Source organism: Tamandua tetradactyla, chromosome 2, assembly GCF_023851605.1.
Source record: "Tamandua tetradactyla isolate mTamTet1 chromosome 2, mTamTet1.pri, whole genome shotgun sequence".
NCBI lineage: Eukaryota > Metazoa > Chordata > Mammalia > Pilosa > Myrmecophagidae > Tamandua > Tamandua tetradactyla.
This window is the reverse complement of record NC_135328.1, coordinates 193,646,122-193,665,603: the sequence shown is the minus strand read 5'-3', so window position 1 is coordinate 193,665,603 and position 19,482 is coordinate 193,646,122. Positions and strand designations below refer to the sequence as shown.

The 19,482-nt window shown below is 50.1% G+C and overlaps 3 protein-coding genes across 4 annotated transcripts; 2 read left to right on the top strand and 1 right to left on the bottom strand.

The window, feature by feature from the left end:
* The first annotated feature begins 1,378 nt into the window (after positions 1-1,378).
* EIF3I (eukaryotic translation initiation factor 3 subunit I) lies at positions 1,379-8,376 on the top strand. Its single transcript, XM_077150491.1, has 11 exons — positions 1,379-1,783; positions 2,166-2,258; positions 3,523-3,610; positions 3,874-3,939; positions 4,862-5,011; positions 5,094-5,221; positions 6,752-6,862; positions 6,982-7,071; positions 7,376-7,449; positions 7,976-8,068; positions 8,214-8,376. The coding sequence occupies exons 1-11, from the start codon at positions 1,514-1,516 to the stop codon at positions 8,293-8,295; spliced, it is 1,245 nt and encodes a 414-aa protein (XP_077006606.1). The 5' UTR covers positions 1,379-1,513; the 3' UTR covers positions 8,296-8,376.
* On the bottom strand, positions 7,809-15,086 carry LOC143674584 (myotubularin-related protein 9-like). Of its 2 annotated transcripts, XM_077150486.1 has the most exons (11): positions 14,596-15,082; positions 14,309-14,417; positions 13,951-14,076; positions 13,662-13,835; positions 12,962-13,188; positions 11,451-11,612; positions 11,167-11,308; positions 10,863-11,083; positions 8,847-8,998; positions 8,463-8,760; positions 7,809-8,365 (listed from the first exon to the last, which is right to left on the bottom strand). In XM_077150486.1, exons 1-10 carry the CDS (start codon positions 14,778-14,780, stop codon positions 8,627-8,629), a joined length of 1,632 nt encoding a protein of 543 aa, XP_077006601.1. In that variant the 5' UTR covers positions 14,781-15,082; the 3' UTR covers positions 7,809-8,365; positions 8,463-8,626. The 2 variants fall into 2 exon arrangements, with proteins under 2 accessions (XP_077006601.1, XP_077006602.1); XM_077150487.1 differs by lacking the exon at positions 8,463-8,760 and having other exon boundaries at positions 14,596-15,086.
* On the top strand, positions 13,693-18,979 carry FAM167B (family with sequence similarity 167 member B). The gene is made up of 2 exons (XM_077150496.1): positions 13,693-17,862; positions 18,519-18,979. The coding sequence occupies exons 1-2, from the start codon at positions 17,611-17,613 to the stop codon at positions 18,747-18,749; spliced, it is 483 nt and encodes a 160-aa protein (XP_077006611.1). The 5' UTR covers positions 13,693-17,610; the 3' UTR covers positions 18,750-18,979.
* Positions 18,980-19,482: the final 503 nt, after the last annotated feature.

Here is a 19,482-nt window from a genome sequence, read left to right as displayed (position 1 = left end):
TTCCCTCAATCACATAGAGGCTTGAATGAGACTCCTGGACAGGCGAAATCACAGCAGGGAACTTCTCATAGCAAAGTTCAAGACTATAAACTTATAAATTAATATATGGCTTCAGAGCCATGTGCACTGTTATGCTATGGGACTTAAGAAAGATGAAATCAGTTGCCCCAAATTTTGTAACCTCATCCCCTGAATGCAGAAAATCATGTCTGTTTCACAGTCATGATGGGAATTAAACAAGTTTATATTTATTGAGCTCCTACTGTGTGCCAAATGCTTCTCATACCTTATTGACTTTGAATCGTCACCATGCTATCAAGCAGACTATATAAAACCAAGGCTCTTGCTCAAGGCCATTCCAGTAGCACACAGTGGAAGTAAAAGTGTCAAAGCCAGTACTTGGTACAGCAAGATGAACCTTTCTACTCTGCAGCAGCTCAAGATGGCCAGGCTTCAAACCAACTGTAATGCTGGCAGCATATACATAACCAGCCCACTGTGCCATACTGCTCAGAGAACAGGGGGCAAAGAGAGAACCAGAGAGAGTAGACTCTCCCTCACTGATGGAAACAAAGTATTTCAAGGTCCCTCCCCAAAATGACTCAAGCTAGAGACCTACCTGTTGATGCCAAGGTGAAGTAGTAAAGAAGGGAGCCACACTGGTTGAGGAGAAAAGGCCTCAGGTACTGGAAACGGGAAAGTTGCATTCAGTGTGGTTGCTAGGCTGAGTAGCACTTCTCACTTTAAGCTTCTAGCATCTGTTTGCCTTTTCTTAGAGGGAGAAGTGGTTAGAAGGGCCTCGGAAGCAACAAAGTCCACTGAGAAGGACTTTTTCAGGGCAAAGAGGGAAACAGTTACTGACTGAACTCCATCCCTTTATCCTGTAATGCCCTCTCCCTCAGTTCTGTTAGTTCCCATCCTCTCCATACTGTTCACCCCTTCCAGGAAGCCTTCCAAGTCCTCTAGCCCCATCCTCCCACTTCTGAAGACACAAAGCATTTTATCTGTACCTCTCTCATAATCTTTAGCCCTGAAAAGTAGTTTTGTTCATGTTTTGGTCTTTCCCACTAGCCTAGATTGGCAGCCTTGGAGTCAGAAGTAGTGATCCATACCCCTCCCCATCTTCCCTGCAGGGGGCCAATTTGAGCTCCAAGCCCTCCCTCTGGAAAGGTCTGTTGGAGAGATCACAACAAAGGCAGCCACGGACTGAGTACTTCTTATGTACTAGATTCAGTGCTAAGTGCTCTGTGTACCTCACCTCACTTAATCCTCACAACTGCCTGGTAAGGTGGTTACTATTATTATCCCTATTTTACAGATAATGAAATATAGGCTCACAGAGGACAAGTGACACATACAAATGCATCTAGCATGTAATTTTGACTCAGACCTGTCTGACTCCAGAGACCATTCTGAGCGCAACTTCCGAGAGAGGGGCCCTTCACGGACATACCTCAGTATTGAGGAAGAGGGTCTTCATCTCCTGCAGCAATTGCTGGGCCCAGGAGCGTTCATGAACCCGCTGCAGGCCGGCGGAGGCCCGCTTCAGCAGCGGCTGAGTGCCACCCCACAGAGCAGCCACCAGCACCAGAGCCAGCACCTGCCCTGGATGAAGGTTCAAGTCACCCTGCTCTGCCCTCCCCGGCCGGCCGCCTGCCCGCCGGGCCTGGACCTCCCTTGGCCTCCCATCCCGGCCCGGCCCTCTCCTGGCCCACCCTTATCCCCGCCCAGCCTGGCCACATCCTTCCTTCTCGCATTCCTACGCCTCGGTTGCGACTGGCGGGTACGTCAGCTCTGGGGAGGCCGGAGACGTCAGTCCAGGGGCCTGGGTCCCGGAGTTATAGCAGGGGAAAGGACTGGGCAGTGGAGGTGGGTAGGAAATATACTCCGGTTGGAGTCGGGAAGTCAATGGAGGGACGGAGCGAGCTACCCACCTAGAGACGCCGCCATGGCAACGCCTCTGTCTTCTACTTCCGGGAAGGAGGGGCGGAGACCTATAGTCCGGAAGTGGCGTTATAACTCTTCCGGTCCTGCTCACTTTGTTCCTTTTCTCGCGTTGCCGCTGTGATGGTGAGCCCCCCTAAAGGGGGGTTGTTGGAGTGGACGTCCCGGGCTGGGACAGGGGCCCGATTGCGGGCCCTGACACTCCCGTCCTGTTTCCACAGAAGCCGATCCTGCTGCAGGGCCATGAGCGGTCCATTACGCAGATCAAGTACAACCGCGAGGGAGACCTACTCTTCACCGTGGCCAAGGACCCTGTGAGCGTGGCTCGGAAGGCGGGCGGGACCATGCGGAGGGGGTCTGTGACGGGACGAGTCCACTCGGCCAAGGCTGTGGGGTGGACTAGCCAGTTTTGCCGCGAGTGGGGAAACAAAAGAGTGCATCGTTCTGAGAATTAGGGAGAGACTATCTCGGGCGTAGGTGGGTGAGAGCAGTCTGCCCGAGAAGATGGGAGATTAACTTCATCGTTGGTGGAAGGAGGAGTGTAGCCGGCGGTGAGTGGAGGGGCTGGAGAAGCAAGAATTGTGGGAGGGGAGCAAGGGTCAGCTCGGGTTTTAGAGAACAGAAGCATTATACCAGGATAAGGGACAGACTATCCCTAGTAGGGAAAAGTTGATCCTTGGGTAACGAGGGAAACAGGATTTAATAGCGGTGTCCCTAGTCATCCCTCTTTCTTTCACTCCTATTTCAGTCAGTTCTTCTCTGCCCCAGCCTGCACCCTCTGCGTGCCAACAGTCCCACATGGTACTACTCTTCCAAACACCTCCATACGGAGAAAGTTAACTATGGTGTTTAAAAGCGGGAGCTCTGAAGCCAAACCGACGTGATTTGAATCTTGACTCCATCTATTAGCAATGTGGCTTTGAGCATGCCATTTGACCTTTCTAAACTTCAGGTTTCCATTTGTATAAAATATTGGTATCATAGGACATCTTTTAAGGGATTATCTTTAGGATCTTAGCACACTACCTGGAGTATGTGAGTGCTTAATTAATGTCAGTCATTTATATTTTAAACTTCTTAGACATTTTACTGGAGCTTCTGAACTACCCTTTGAAGGAGGCATTTTACAGATGGGAAAACAATTTCAGAGGGGAGAAGGGCTACATTTGAGATAGTACGGTGAGATAGTGGCAGAGCAGGTACTGAATCTCCAGTTTCCCTCCCACCAACTCTCCTATTTGGACAGAACACCAAAGCAAGTGTTTTTCTGCTTTGAAGCTTAGCTTGGACTTTTACTCTTCCAGGGGTTTGGGAAGGGGAAGGCAAGAGTCTAAGGGGAGGGCTGGGACAGTAGCAAAAAAGGATGCTTTTGCAAGCCTCCTGAACCTCTGCTTCTTACCTGAAGGGAGGAGAATACAGGACATAGTCTTTTTACTAGCTCCCTGCTATTTCCCAAGAGTTGAGCAGGAGAGAGCAGAATCTGGCTTGGGCTAGAGGCTGCTGAGATTCCTGGGGCAAAATAGGAGATTGTTCTGCTCTGCTTGGAATGTGTAGTATCCTGTCATTTGATTCCTCCAGATTGTCAATGTATGGTATTCCGTGAACGGTGAGAGGCTGGGCACCTACACAGGCCACACTGGAGCTGTGTGGTGTGTGGATGCTGATTGTATCCTTGTTTTGCTCTGACTCTGTGGTCCCACATTCTGCCAGCAATGGAAAGGCTGCTAAAGGGGGGTTTGGGGATCCTCCCTCTTGTTTCCTCTTCCCTGATTGGAAAAATATTTGGGACAAGTTCCAGGTCTGAATGGGGAGGTGAGAATTCTCTGGGGTAGGCGGGAATAGAAAGGCTGAAAGGGATGTGATTCAGTTGGCATTGTAAACGACAAGGGTTCAGGTGAACTTGGCCATGTTTCTTAACACTCTTTTCAGGGGACACCAAACATGTCCTTACCGGTTCTGCTGACAATAGCTGTCGTCTCTGGGATTGTGAAACAGGTAAGCCTTGGTTGCTAACTTTTTCAGCAAACATTTAAGCGAACAGATTCTGGGGAAAAGGAGATAAATCCAGAGACTTTCCCAGTCTAGGGAACAATGAGAGATAGATGAGGAAATAAGAACTGCAGAAGAGAAAAGAGACATCCTTGTAAGATAAAAGCCATGTTAGAGGAAGTATAGAGTACTGTGGGAGGACAGGGACAACTGACTACCTGGAGTCACATAGAAACAGCTGGGAAAGGCTTCCTAAGGTAAATGTCATGAGCTGGGGCTTGGAGGATGAGAAAAGTTGTCACTTTGGCACATGCAAAAAATAAGACTTGGTGAGCCATCTGATTTGGCTGGAGTTCCTGCTTCTTGGAGGGTGAGATAGATGGACAGTGGAGAAGATGAGGCTGCTGAGGTAGGCCAGGGCCAGAACAGAACTTGATGGCCACACTCAGGAGCTTAGCCTTGCTTTGTAGGCCTTGGCAGCCTCAGAGGTCTCTGAGCAGTGGAAAATGGTAGTCCATATACTTTTAGCTAGTTCAGTTAGCAGTGGGGAGCATGCATTGGAAGGGCTGAGACTGAACACAGGGAAGGCTATTAAGCTGTTCTATTTAGTAAATATTTACTGGGCACCCAATTATATACCAGGTTTATGGGTACTGGAGACATGCAGAGAAGTTAAACCAGGTCTTTGCTGTGGAAGAATGCTGTCTGAAAAATCCACCCTGAGCCGTGCCATATTAGTTAGATATCTGAAGAGGGATTACAGGGAAGAAGTTAAAAGATTTTAGCCAAAGTGACAGTGAGGAAGAGGAGAGGTCTGGGTTGGAGTTACTGGAGCAGAAGAAGCCATGGGAGTGAGGAGCAGGTATAGGAAATGTACTCCCGGCCATGGCAGTGGGGAGGTGGTAACCCAGACATTGCCTATCCCCAGGGAAGCAGCTGGCCCTACTCAAGACCAACTCAGCTGTCCGGACCTGTGGCTTTGACTTTGGGGGCAACATTATCATGTTCTCCACGGACAAGCAGATGGGCTACCAGTGCTTTGTGAGCTTCTTTGACCTACGGGATCCGAGCCAGATCGGTGAGAGCTGAAGCTAGGGCTGGGGTTGAGATGGAAGGTATGGGTCCACAGCCCAGGGCCTAACATATGCTGCTCCACACAGACAGCAATGAGCCCTACATGAAGATCCCTTGTAACGACTCCAAGATCACCAGTGCTGTCTGGGGGCCCCTGGGGGAATGCATCATTGCAGGCCACGAGAGCGGAGAGCTCAACCAGTACAGTGCCAAGGTAAGGAGCCATGTAGGGCTTGAGCCCACCAGAATGATTCTTTACAGAAGCAAGGACAGTGCAGTGGTTAAGAGTAAGGGCTGGATTCAAACATAGATTTTACCACTTTCTAGCTGCATGGTCTGGGGCAAGTTACATTACTTCCCTGAGCCTGTTTAAAGATCAAATGACATTAAGTGTTTAAATAATTTGTCACAGGGTATTCAGAACATACTAGTAATGATCACAGATAAGCATTTTCCTGCCACCACTGAGTGCCTGGTTCTGTGCAGGGCTTTAAGCTCACAGATATGAATCAGACATGATCTTTGCCCCAGGGGGAGATGTACTCTTAAACAAGTAGCTTCTGATTCGGATGCCTGAATTTCTGGAGCTCCCAGAACATAATAACTTAGGTTTCTCAGCAAGTACTGATTGTGGCCCAAGAGGAGGCAAGCCTACCCTCAGGAACGCTAGGGAAACCAAGGACAAAGACAAGAAGGAAATAGTGGAGCTGATCTGTGCCCCTGATAGGACTGACTGCAAAGCTCTTGTTCATTTCTTGAAATGTGGAGTATGGTATCTCCCTACCATGTGACCCAAATTGTCTGAGGAGACAAAAGTACCTTCTTCTCACAAAATAGGTAAAAATAGTTAAGGAAAGGAAATTTTTGTGAGGGCCTGCTATGTGTGAGGTGCAGTGCTCAGGCCTCGTAGACCTCAAAGTGTCTACAGAGCATATGCCAGGTGCCTGCCACGACAAAGTCAAATAAGACACAGCTTCAGTATCCTGGGAGGTGGGGTTTTATTGGTCTTCTTTTGAGATAGAGGTGGCAGAGAAGTACTTTCAAAGACCGTACAGCTGATTCCAAAACTCTGCTCTTTATACTACCCAGTCTAGCAGGTTGTTTAGTGGCAAGGGAAGTCAGGAAGTAAAATGGCCTTTTGAGGAAACCTAGAAATGATGGACACACAACAGTCCCCTGTGGAGCGACCAGGACTGAGCCCTTGGCTGGGAAGGGGGTATGAGCTTAGGTTCCTTGCCTCTTTCTAAATGGGTGGTCTCCAGAAAGTCATGCCTCTTCTCTGAACCTTGGTTTCTTTCTCTTAAAATTGGGATGGTAATACCCACCTCAGGGGATCTTTGAGGATTAATTGAAGGGGTGTATTGTTAAGTCTTTGACACAGTGCTTGGCAAATAGTGGCTGTTCAGTAAATATTTGTTGAAAGAAGGAATAAATGGAAACTGCTCTACCATTATAAGTAATGATGGTTCATTAATGGATCCATAGATTTGTGACCATGAATATGTTTTCCCTGATACTTATAGATGTCCTAGCAGTGTTTGTGAAACTCACACTTGTGGGCCATGCTAGATGTAGTCTTGCCCTGGCGGAGGGAGTAAATATTGATTCAGGGGATACGTAGGCAGTCACCCCAGACCCCCTCACCCCTTGATGGGACAAGAAGTAGAATAAAAGAGCCTTGGCTGAACAGCAGGGCAGGTGAGTGTTGGGGCTGGTTAGAACCTCCCTTTTTCCCCTTCCCCAGTCTGGAGAGGTATTGGTGAATGTTAAGGAGCACTCTCGGCAGATCAATGACATCCAGTTATCCAGGGACATGACCATGTTTGTCACTGCATCCAAGGACAACACAGCCAAGGTGAGACTGGGGAAGGGGTTGGGGGGCTACTCCCACTCTCCTACTGCACAGCTCCAACCTGCCTGACTTCCCTCAAGAAGGCACCTTTTCCAGATTTCTGCCCTGCCTTCTCTTTCCAGCTCTTTGACTCCACAACCCTTGATCATCAGAAGACTTTCCGGACAGAACGTCCCGTCAACTCAGCTGCCCTCTCTCCCAACTATGACCACGTAAGGAAACTCCACCCACACATCTTGCTTAAGCTTCAGAAAACTTCCTGGATCTAGACATTTGTCTGGCAGTTAAGCTACAAACCCTGAGGGGACTGGTGTCAGGCAGAAGAGGTTCCCAGAGCAGTGGCAGAGCTGAAGGATTGAGTAGCAGGTGGGCAGGAGGTGGCTGGAGTGTCTCTTAGTCCCGTTCACTTCCTGTCCTTTGACATGGGAGATGTTAAAGCTGATGGAGGGAAATAAACAGTAAAAGGGCGTAGTTGCCCTTTCTTTGGGCCTATCTACAGTTTCTTCTTTCCTTCAGGTGGTACTTGGTGGTGGTCAGGAAGCCATGGATGTAACCACAACCTCCACCAGGATTGGCAAGTTTGAGGCCAGGTAAGAGAAGAGGGAGTGCTTTCAAATTGAAACCTAACACAAACCATATGAATGAACAAACTTCCCTTATTTCATTAGCTGCTAAGAAATGCAGCCAAACCTGTGGCTGTTCTGTAATAAGTGTATAATGTACCAGATTCGAGCATGAACTCTCAGCTTTCCTCTGAGGCCGCAGACACATCATTATAATTCTCTGTGCCCAGATTTCCTTGTCTGTAAAATGGGGGCAGTGATAATACTAATACTTACCTCATAAAATTACACAGATTAAATAAACAGGTGAGTACTTACTATGCTCTTAGAGCACTGCCTAACACATAGTAAGCACTCAGTAAGTGTTATCCAGGCAGGCATTTGGGTCTAGTTTTCCCCTGGTTTCATTTTATTTTGTTCACATACATTTCCCCTTGTCTTGATTTTCCCATTTTACTTTTTGTTACATAGTGTGCATTTGAGGAGCACTGTGTTTTAGAAGAGATGGAAAATGAATTAAGTGTGTCCCTTCCCTTCACCCTCTCTCCCCCAGATTCTTCCACTTGGCCTTCGAAGAAGAGTTTGGAAGAGTCAAGGGTCACTTTGGACCTATCAACAGTGTTGCCTTCCATCCTGATGGCAAGAGGTAGGGCCCTAGCTAAGGGAGCTGAGCTCAGCTGGGCCATGTCTCTGCCCCATACCCCATTCTCTGCCCCTTTCCCACGCTTTGTCCCACAGACCTGCCTCTCCCAGAGCAGGCGTCTGACTGATCCCTGGCCGTCTCTTTCTAGCTATAGCAGCGGCGGAGAAGATGGCTATGTTCGCATCCACTACTTCGATCCACAGTACTTTGAGTTTGAATTTGAAGCTTAAGAAACTGGATCTCCATCCACTCCAGGGAGGCTGTTCACAGAAAGTTTTGGAGTCTGAGAAATAAACTAGTCTGAAAATAAATGGTTTCTGGTCAGATATTTTGGGGGACTATTTCACCATGTTCCCTTTCACCGACACCCGAGCAAGCTGATGCCAATCATGGATACCTTTATTATTTGGACCTTCTCCTTATACTTTGGACACGTCAAAGCTGCAACTTCAGTATTGTGAACTAGGTTGGGTTGCAGGCACCCTCACCCAGGGTCCAAAGTTGTTAAGGGGCCTGGAGAGGTCTCAGGAATGTCTCAGTTACTATCCAAGGAGCCAGAGCTTAGGGTTGGGGCTCAGAGGTTGAGGCTGTTGGCTGAGAGTCCCCTGTCTTCTCCCTTTCTGTCACTATTTGCCACACCTTCCCCCCTGCCACTTCTGAAGGCTCAGGAGGGTGGGTCCAGCGCAGAAACAGGCCTGAAGAGGAGGAGGACAGGTAAGGAAATTGAACAGAGGGGATATAACTCCCTATGGGAAAAGGGGGATGGGAGTGGGGCAGTCACCTTGCCATAGTCGCAGGCTCTGGGGCTCCACTGAGGGCCAGATGGCCAAGGGATTGGGGACATAGAGTGGGTTCCGAAGTTTCCGTTGTTCTTTCGGCTGGTTTAACCCCGACCACAGGGAGTGTGTTCGAGTCCTCACTTCACACAGGCATCTGCAGGGAGTGGAGAAATGAGTTTCTGGCCCCAGCTACACCCCCTGGGATTCTGGGGTTAGAGCCCCCTGGGGCAGCAATAACCTCTCATTTCTCCTACAGATTTTACTGCCAGTCAGATCTTCTGGCAACCAGAATAGAGCAGGAGCAAGACAAGATCCTCGTTCTTCAACTGTTACGTTTAGAGGGAGAAACCAATTTAGCTTTGCCCAAAACTGTCAAGGAAGTTTCATCAGGAACATGATTTGATATCTGGGCTGGGTCTATGAGCAGAAATTCACGAGGTGTACAAAGACAAGGAAACACTTAAGAGGGGAACCACTCAGGCAAAAGCAAAGTGAAAAACAGCCCAATGCGAATATTGATAAGGTCTGGACCAAAGACTTTTAGAAAAACATGAAAGTGGAGTTAGAGCAGTGAGGAGGCTGTTCTACTGGTCCAAGTTGGAAGGAAGAGGTGTTTTGATTAGGGCAGTAAGAAGGGCATTTTGACAGGAGGGGAATAAGCTAAGAAATATTTAGGAATGAGATTGAATATGAAGGGCTGGGGACAGGGAAGTAAAAGATGACAGTTTTTTAACCTGGATGACCCACTAGAGGAGTTAATGGAAACAAGATAGGTGGTGCAGGAGGACAGTAGGAGTTAATCAAATCTGATCCCCACCTTGGAGAGGAGTGAATCCTTCCCCTCATTCCTCAGTGTGATGAGCTAATGAGGGCTTATTGGGAACATGTACAACCAGCCACCCAAATAATAAAAACTACCACTTCTTGTGAAACATATCTGTGTGCCAGGAGCTAGGTTAATCTCAGTTAATCCTCACAACTCCCCTCTAGATTATGGCTCCTAATTTAGTCTTCCCCATGCTACCAATGAGAAAACTGAGAGTTGGAGAGGTTTGCAAGATCACCCAACTGATGATCTTGCTGGAATTGAGAAAGACTTCTTGACCAAAAGAGGGAAGAGAGAAATGGGACAAAATAAAGTTTCATTGGCTGAGAAATTTTAAACAGAGTCAAGAATTTATCCTGGAGGTTTTTTAGTTTTTGATGTATTGGAGAGACTAGAGGGAAGTACCTGAAACTGTTGAGCTGTGTTCCAGTAGCCTTGATTCATGAAGACGATTGTATAACTATATGGCTTTTACAATGTGACCGTGTGATTGTGAAAACCTTATGGCTGACAACCCCTTTATCCAGGGTATGGACAGATGAGTAAAAAATAAATAATAGTGGGGGGGAATAAAGGGTTAAAAAAAAAAAAGTTGGGTAGATTGCAATACTAGTAGTCAATGAGAGGGAGATGTAAGGGGTTATGGGACGTGCCCTTTCTTTTTCTTTTTCTGGAGTGATACAAATGTTCTAAAAATATGGTGATGAATACACAACAATGTGATGACATTTTGAGCCACTGATTGTATACTTTGGATGGACTATATGAAAACATCTCAATAAAAATACTAAAAATAAATTAAAAAAAAAAATCACCCAGCAGGTAAGAGATGGAGCTGGAATTTGGTCTCAAATAATATGACTCAACTTTCAAACTCTATGCTACTGCTTCGCTAGATTCAACCCTGCAAAGTGATAGAGTGCCCCAGAAACAGCAACTTTCCCCTCCTGTCCTTGGAGGGGACTTGCTGTCTGAAGAATTGGGTTTAGAACTATCCATCTCTGGGTATGCAAAGTTAAAGGGAAGTGTGAGATCTGGAGGGAGGAGAGGGAAGCACACTCAGAGTTTTCTTAAAGAGAAATTCATTTATAAGGGAAAGATGTGTTCTAAGAAAATAAGGTGCCAATGCAGCAAGTGCTTGACACTTTCCTGTGCCTGCCCCCTGACTCACCTTGGTACCCCCTAGGCTCACCTTTCCTTTTCGCTGTTGCAAAGGAAGGTGCCAAAAGGGGAGGCATAGGCATGCTCAAACAGCACCAACAGCAGCCCCTCCCCAAACTCCAGTGACAGCGGGAACTGGCGGCTCAGCTGCCACACGCAGTCCAGGAAGAGGAGAAAGGTGGGTGCCTCGTGCTTGGGGTGGGCGTGGGAGAAGGCCGAGTGGGCACAGCGCAGCTGGAAAGGGTGGCCAGCCTGAAGAGGGGGCACAGCGAGAGGCACATGGAAGCAGGGCTTTCTGGATGGAGGGGTAGGGCTGGGGCTGGATGGCCACTTACCTGAATCCACTCACGCTCCACCAGCTCCTGGAATCCAGCCATGGTCCGGGTCATGGGGTCCAGGATGAGTTGGGTCAATGAAGTCACGAGCAAGGTGCTGTCTGTGCCTTCAGCCCCATGCACAAGGATGCAGGCCCCTTCCCTATGGGCCCAGGATTTCATCAACAGTAGTTAGGGGTGGCCAGGCCAGGAGGAAAATAACCCAGTTCCAGTCTGCACTTGCTTATGGGTTGAGAGTCCTGCCCCGTCTGCCCTGTTCTCTGCCTCCAAGGTGGAGGCCTTACCTCTCCATGCCCTGGGCTGCAAGGCAGGCAGTGCTTAGCACCTCCTTCACATGTGCCAGCCAGCAACAGCCTTCTAGCCGACTAAGCCAGTGGTCCATGCTCTGCTCCGGATCCCCACAGGCCTCCACCAGGCACACGAAGCTCTCCTGTAGGGGCCGGCCCCTGGGCAAATGGAGTCTAGTCATCCCTCCTCAGTCCAAGCTCCTTGTGTACATGGCCTGGGAGCAGGAGCACACCAGACCAGACAGACAAAGAACCCTGTGGGGAGCCCATGTGATGGGAGGAGGGGACATGGGACCCTTTGGGGAGTCCAATCTCAGAGAGCATAGAATCCACTGGAGAGCTAATCTGAAGGAAGTGCTTCAGCATACCTGAGTATTCCACAGCCTGATGGGGGAAACCCAAGACCTTCTGAAGAGACCTAGTCTGTTGGTGGGGTGGGTGGAAGGTAGTTAACAACATTATCTAGGAAAGGATCACAGCCCTCTAGGGAAACAGAATGCTCTGGGAAGCCCCTGATTTGATGGAAGTGTCACAGTACCCTGCAAGTTCCCCAAACTGATGGGACAAGTAAAGGACATTCTGGGGAGCCCAAGTCTGACATGAAAGACACAGTACTCTTGGGATTCTGGCACCTGCTCCTACTTCCCAGAAATGGCTCTGCTCAAGGTCACCAGGGAACTCTTGTCAGAAAATCTAATGGAGACTTATCAGCCCTCTTCTGTGACTACCCACCACCTTTAGGATAGAGTCTAAACACATGAGCATGGCTTCCAGGCTTTTGTTGTGGCTGCAACCCCCATCTCCCTCTACTCCCACTTCACCCTCTGTACTCACATACTGAAGTATTTGCAGTTCCCCAAACAGGAAAAATGGCCAGGCTCTCTGCAGCTGTTTCCCTGCCATTTCCTCCACCTGGAATATCCTTCTCCCTCCCTTTGGCTATTTCCTCCTCCCCTTTCAGGTTTCTGCTAAAGCACCCTATCCTCAGAGAAACCTTCTTTGGACTACTAAGAGAGGGATGCCTCCTTTGGGTTTCTGAATTCTAACTGCCACTAATCTCAGCCTTGTCTGGACCAGTTGTACGGTCACAGCCCCCGGGCTCAATCAGTGTTGTTTAAACAGAATTTGTATTCTAGAAAGGGGAGCAGTCCACTCAAAGCCCCCAAACTCCTTCAAGACATCCTCTTGTCACTACCATTGGTTGGAGACAGAGGAAACATACCCCTGTGCAGACCCTCAGGGCAGGGTTGAGCACAATGGGGAGTCCAACGTATGTCTATGTATATAGGGGGCTTGTTCCAGGAAGACAAATTTCAGTTTAAAGTCAAAAGGCCAGGATGCCTACAGAGCAATAAGCTCTATCAGTGGGGGTGTGCAAGTAGGGATATCCACTTAGCAGGATGGCAGTCTCCAAGGTTCCTTGCAGACGCACCTTATCACATACACCAAGAGTTCTGCAGGAGAGAGCCTTCCTAGGAAAGGATGGGAAGCCCCACGGTCTCCCTCACCTCTCCAGGGGCCGATGCAGCCGTTTCCAGCCAGGATAGGCAGCCTTGGCCTCGGTGCCGCCGCCAGTAATGCGGGCCTGTTTAGCCTCCTGAGCCGAACGCGTGTCTAGGATGAAGCCCCGAGCCTCAGGCCGAGCCCCAGCCAGCACAGCCCGCAGCAGCAACTCGTCTTCTCTGCAGCGCCGCTTCTGGGGCCCGGTCAGCGGCTGGCTGGAGCGTAGCAACACCTGCAGGCAGGGACCCTGCTCCAAAGGCCGTACCCACCCAACCAGGCTCAGGGATTGCGCTCCGAGAGTCCCTAGGCCAGGTCCACAGTAAGGAGAAGGGCTAGAGCTGGCAAAGGCTGGAGCGTCGGGGCCTTAGGGGCGGAACTCCGAGGGGTCTGACCCAGGTCTGGGTGGGTTCGAGGCAGGATGGGGAAAGGGACCCAATTAGACCGTGGGAGGGTCCTGTATTTGACAAAGAAGGGACTAGGTTTCTAGCGGCCCAGACTGGCCGTGGGCGGGGTTCTGGGAAAGGCAAGACCTCGAAAAGCCGGAGTGGGCGAGCCAGAGGGTGAGGGGAGGCGTCTATCGAGGGCAGGGTGGGGCCGGGCCAAAGAAGAGCAGGATCCCTCGCAGAATTGGCCGGACCAGTACAGAAGGCCAAGAAGGGAAGCAGCTGGTCCGAGGGGCGGAGTCTGGGGAGGGGCGGGGCTCACGGTTCCGCTGGGAGCGTAGTAGTAGCTGAGCACCGGGCAGCGGCCTCCCTGGCGGAAGCGGGCGCTGCGCGCCAGGGTCTGGTCGTCCACCGCGCGAGGCACGATCACCGCGCGAGGGTAACTGGGGCACAAGCTGAAGTCCTCGTTCGCCTCGCTCAGCCTCCACGCGTTGGTCTGCGGCGCAGGGAGGGGTGAAGGCCTGAACTAGGGCAGCGAGTGAGTGTGCGGTCCCCGCCCCCCTTCCAGGCCCGACGTTGTCTTATCCCCAGGCCCCCACGACCGCGCCCACCTCGCGAGCTATTCGCTTGTAGTAGCTTTCGGGCGGGTGAAAGTGCCAGGCGTCGCCCAATCTCAGGCCCTTGGGCCGGTAGAAGAACGGAAAGGAGGTGATGACCGACTCCAGGGAGGACAGCGCCTGGGGAAGGAAGTCAAGGGGTCCGGGAGAGTCGGAATCGACTCAGCCGCGCCTCTCCAGGCCCTCCGCTCTGCAGCTCCCGCCTCCCCACAGACCCCCCTGCGTGCCCCCGCCGTTTAGTTGTGTCCAGGGATGACATTGGATGCGCATTTCCCTCTCAGAGTAGCCTTTTTCACTCCCCTCGGTACAGCACAGGGATTGCTTAAAGGCCTCTGTCGCGCCTCAGGCGTACCTCAATGGAGCGGGCGATGTCCAGCGTCGCTTCCACACCCTCTATGTCCAACTGGAGCACCCGCAGGTCCTTACAGCGTAGTGTGATGGTGCCCGAGTCACCCGCAACTCTGCGGACGGACGGTTCTAGGCTCAGTGTCCCCCGCTCCCCACCGGGGGAAGAGAAACGAGCCTTATCGGATGGGACGTTAAAGAAGGGTCTGGCAGCTCCAATTGCGCTTGCCCTTCCCCCTTTCCCTGCCGAACCGCGCGCTCCGCAACTTTGGGGATGCCCGCACCACGTCTCACCGCTTCTCGATGGAGTCGACACTGCGTAGCAGCAGCAGCCACAAGTCCGTGGTCGTCTGGGGCGCTGGCGACAGCAGCAGGTGGTGGCCGGTGACGTACAGCGTGCCGCGCAGCGGGGGCATCTCCGGGCCGCGCAGGAGCTCGGCCTGGGCCCGGCTAGTACGGATCAGTTCGGAGAACTCCATGCCGCGGGTGGGGGCCCTGAGGCCCAGCAGAAAGACTCCGCGAGCGGCAGGCGGGGCGCGCGCGGGCTCCTAAAGGGACAGGAACTGGCTGGGCAGCTGGCGACGCCGGCAAGACAGCTGTTAAGGAGGCCCCTCGGAGGAAGGAATCGCACAAGAATTTTCCCCTTCCTATTGTCCGCCTATTATGGGAACCTCGATTACCTCATCTGTGAAATGGGGAGAATAATCTTGCCTAAAGCTCTTACTCCAGTGCCTGGGTCGCAGGAAGCACTCAGTATTTTTATTTTTTAAACCCTGGAGTCCTGACAATATCGCTGACTTTAAAAAGAAAGAAAAATAACCACTTCTTCCTCTGTACTCTGATAAGAGGTCAGGAAAGAGTGGGTGTGAAACGGGGAATTGCCTTTTTTTCCCCCCATACATCTGAGGCTTGGGTGGGGGAAGTCCCTTGGTCTACCTTAAATGCAAGCAGCTGTGCAGCTAGCGCCCCTCCCCTTCCACAGCTGGAAGGCCCTGCGGGAGGGCGCCCTCTACGGGGGCCACTTTGGGCAGATTTCTGCCCTCGAGAGTGCCATCCACTATCACTCCATCCTTTCACCAAGTGTGTATTGCCCTCTGCGTTGCTGGGTCCTGTGTTAGGTGCTGGGAACCCAGGGCGGAGGAAGTTCTGATGGTAGGATTTCAGTTTGGCAAGAGACAGACTCACAATGGTCAATTACCAGGTTAAACCCACTTAATGGAAGACCCATCCATCCATTCATCCATCCAATTATTCTTTTATTCCGTAAACACTGATGCCTACTCTCTGTCAGATGCTTAATTACTAAGAAGAATAAGACCGACTCCTGCTTATAACAGACCTTTTGGTTCTCTAGTTTCAGACCTTTTTTCCTTTTTTTGGCAAAATCTTTCTTTTAAATGAAAAAATGAAATCATAGGTAGACCCCCATAAAATAAATATAAAATTGGAATTGTGGTATGGATAAAAACAGATACAAAATAATACAAATTATGAAGTCCAGACCAGCACCAGCACTTGGGAATTTATTAGAAAAGCAAAGTATCAGGCCTCACCCCAGTCGTACTGAATAAGAAATTTGGGGGATGGTTGTTGTTTATAGTTGTTTGTTGTTGTTTTTCCCCTAATATTAGAGAAGTGGGATGCTTACAGAAATATCATGCAGAAAATACAGAGTTCCCATATACCCCATTCACATACACTCTTCCCTATCATAAATACTTTATATTAGTGTGGTACCTTTGTTATAATTGATGAAAGAATATTATTATAAGTTAACTATATTAGCTATAGACCATAGTTTACATTAGGGTTCACTGTGTAGTACAGTCCTTAAACAACAGCACTATTCCGCTAACATATACACAACTTAAAATGTCCCCTTTTAACTACATTCAAATATGTAATTCAGTGGTGATTGCAGTCACGGTGTTGTGCTACTATCGCCATCATCCATTACCAAAACTTTTTTCCATCACCCCAAACAGAAACTATGTACCAGTTAATCATTAACTTTCCATTCCTTACCCCAACCCCAACCCCTAGGATACAGATTATCTAGTTTCCAACTCTATGAATTTGCTTATTCTAATTATATCAGTGAGATCATACAGTATTTGTGTCTGGCTTATTTAAGTAGAAAAACGCCTTCAAGATTCATCTATGTTGTCACATGTATCAGAACTTCATTTATTTTTAATGCTGAGTAGTATTCCATTGTATGTTTTTACCACATTTTATTTATCCATCTTATAGCAATTGTGAATAATGCCAGTATGAACATCGGTGTGCAAATCCAACAATCTATTTCAAAAGCCCTCCAAGTAATTCTGGTGCATGATAAAGTTTGAGAACTGCCAGAAATATAAAAATGGGTATAATTCTTATATCAGAGTTTAATCCTATGTAGTCAGAAATTAGGGCAGCAGTTACCTTTAGGTGAATAGTGAGGGGCCAGGAGCCCAAAGAAGGAATTCCAGGGTGCAGGTGATACTATGGCTTCATCTGGGTACTGGTTACATAGGTGTGGTCAGTTTATGAGAATTTCTCAAGGTGTGTAGTTATGTGCATTTTTCTGCGTGTATGTTAAATTTCAAATATTTCAACACAAAGTTTTAAAAAAGGAAACTATCTGGTTGAAGTCCTGTGAGGGGGCTAAGAAACCAACCACAACTCTGCCCTTCCCTCTGCCCTAAGGAATTTCCAAGGAACCCTAAGGCTCCTCAGAGTATAATTTGAAGTCATTGATCTGCCCCAACTGAGACCCAGAGAATGTCAGTGAGTTGTCCGAGGTCCTACAGAGTCAGCCCCAGAACCATGGTGTCCTGACTCCCAGGCCAGGATTCGGGACACTATTCCTTTGCCGAAAGGCCAGTGTCATGAAGGAGGACAGGGGCAGCTGGGCAGCCTTCTCTCCGCTACCCGCTCCTTAACGTGGGGCTTGGGAGGAGAGCCAACATTCTGTTGCGGATGATGCTTTCCTTATCCTGGAGCAACTTCCTTTCTGGGAACTGGGTGTCTCCTTTTGGGCAAAAACAATAAAATTCATCCAAGGGGTCAGAGGAGCTGGGCTCCTCCTGCCGCCTCCAGGATGGGCATCACGTGGCTCCCTGGGTGAGCAGTTCAGGAAAATCCCAGCCCTTGCAGACTCGGCCTCCTACACCCATCTGTTCACCCACGCTGTCACACTCAGCCCCCCAGGCCCACCTTGGACCTTCACAAACACCCTGGCATACTCCTTTCACCCCCAGCTTCTGCCACCTCTCCCTGGGCAATATTGCCAGCCCTTCCCTAGCCTATCCCAAAGCTCCCATGTCCTTGGGGCCACAGAAATTCCAGCCAGTCGGCAAAGAGGATGAAAAGGAGGAGAGCCTGGACTCTGTGAAGGCACTAACGGCCAAGCTGCAGCTCCAGACACGGAGGCCCTCCTACCTGGAGTGGACGGCCCGGGTCCAGAGCCAGGTCTGGCACAGGGTCCAAGCCAAGCCCGGGCCGGGGGGATCTGGAGCCCTCTGCGGCTTTGACTCAGTGGACTCTGCTCTTGAGTGGCTTCGTCGGGAGCTGGTGAGTCTGGTGGGGTGGGGCGCCTTTCAGAGGCCAGTCCTGCTTAGGGCCCAAGACCAAGGGTGTGGGGAGGGAGTAAGAAAGGACTCTACCCCCCAGCAGCTGCTTATTCCTGTGACTCTGTCCTGGGCCTAAGAAGCAAGGAATAGATTTGTCCTGTGTTTTGTTTAGGGAGCTCTGCTGAAAAAGTATCTGCTCCAATCAACTATATGCTCCTATCGTCCTGCTCTTGAGAAGGGCACCAGTTATGGGTGGGAGAAGATACTCTGGGAATTGCTGTATCCCGAAGATACACTGAAGTATAAAAGCAGGCAGTGACTAAGCTGTAGGCAGAAATCCGAGGAGCGTAGTATTGAACAGGTGGTTCTCAACCCAACATGTTGCAATGTAAAGATGCCCAGGCTTCAACCTGGAGATTATGTTGGCTGATCCAGGAGGGCACCCCAGGCATCTGTATTTGTTTAACAATAGCTCCCTAGCTAAGTTTGAGAATCACTGGTGGAGCCAGATCTGAAATGGGGAGGGATCAGGCTGGGGCGAGAGGAAGCTGGGACTGACACAACCAGCACAAAGGCCCAGAGTGTTGACAGGAAGGGATAACTGGCGTGAGGGCCGGAACTAGTCCAGCCAAGGCTCACGTCCCCTCTTGGTTGCAGCGGGAGATGCAGGCTCAGGACCGGCATCTGGCTGGGCAGCTCCTGCGACTGCGGGCTCAGCTGCACCGGCTGAAGGTGGACCAGGCCTGTCACCTGCACCAGGAGCTGCTGGACGAGGCCGAGCTGGACATGGAGCTGGAGCCAGGGGCCGGCCTAGCGTTGGCCCCACCACTGCGTCACCTCGGCCTCACACGCATGAACATCAGTGCCCGTCGCTTCACCCTCTGCTGAGGGCCAACCGCTGCCCTTTCCCCAGCCCGCCTAGGAAGGAAGAAGAGCAGGGTGCCCCAGAGGCCCCAGCACCTGACAGCGGGTGAGGGTGAGGGAGGGTTCAGCTCTCAGAAGTTCTGAGAGTACAATGCTCAGGCATCCTGTCATGTCCAGGTAGTGCCCTCTCCACCCCCTACCCCACCCCTACCTGGAGAACCCACTCCACCCCCCACCCCACCCCCGGCTTCTCAATAAACACCCTCTCTAATTTCCAACAAAGTCTCTGTAGTCATTTACTCATGTGAAGTGCAAGTGTCTGTGATCTGTCGCTGGGACCAGTGATTCCTGCAGGGGAGAAGGCCTGTTTGGTAGTGAGGAATCCCATCCCCACCAGAAGGTCCCGTTCTAGTTCTCTGTCTTATCTCTCAGCTTCTTTGCCAGAAACTCAAGCTCAGAACTGGGAAGTAATTTAAAATCCCAAGTCACCCGCACCTGGAAAAACTGGAAAGGTGTAGAATGCAGGATGTGGTAGACCTGGGTTCAAAGTCAGTTCCCCCATTTATTTCAATTAGACCTTGAGGAGGTCCCTCAACCTCCGAATCTGTTTTTTTACTTCTAAAATTGAGATACTAATTCTCACTCCAAGGTAGTCAGAAATGGCTTAAGTGAGATAATTCACAGTAAACACTTAATAAATGTGAGCTTTCTATTACTGGTCATTACTGTCACCCAGTAGCATTAGTACAATAGTGCT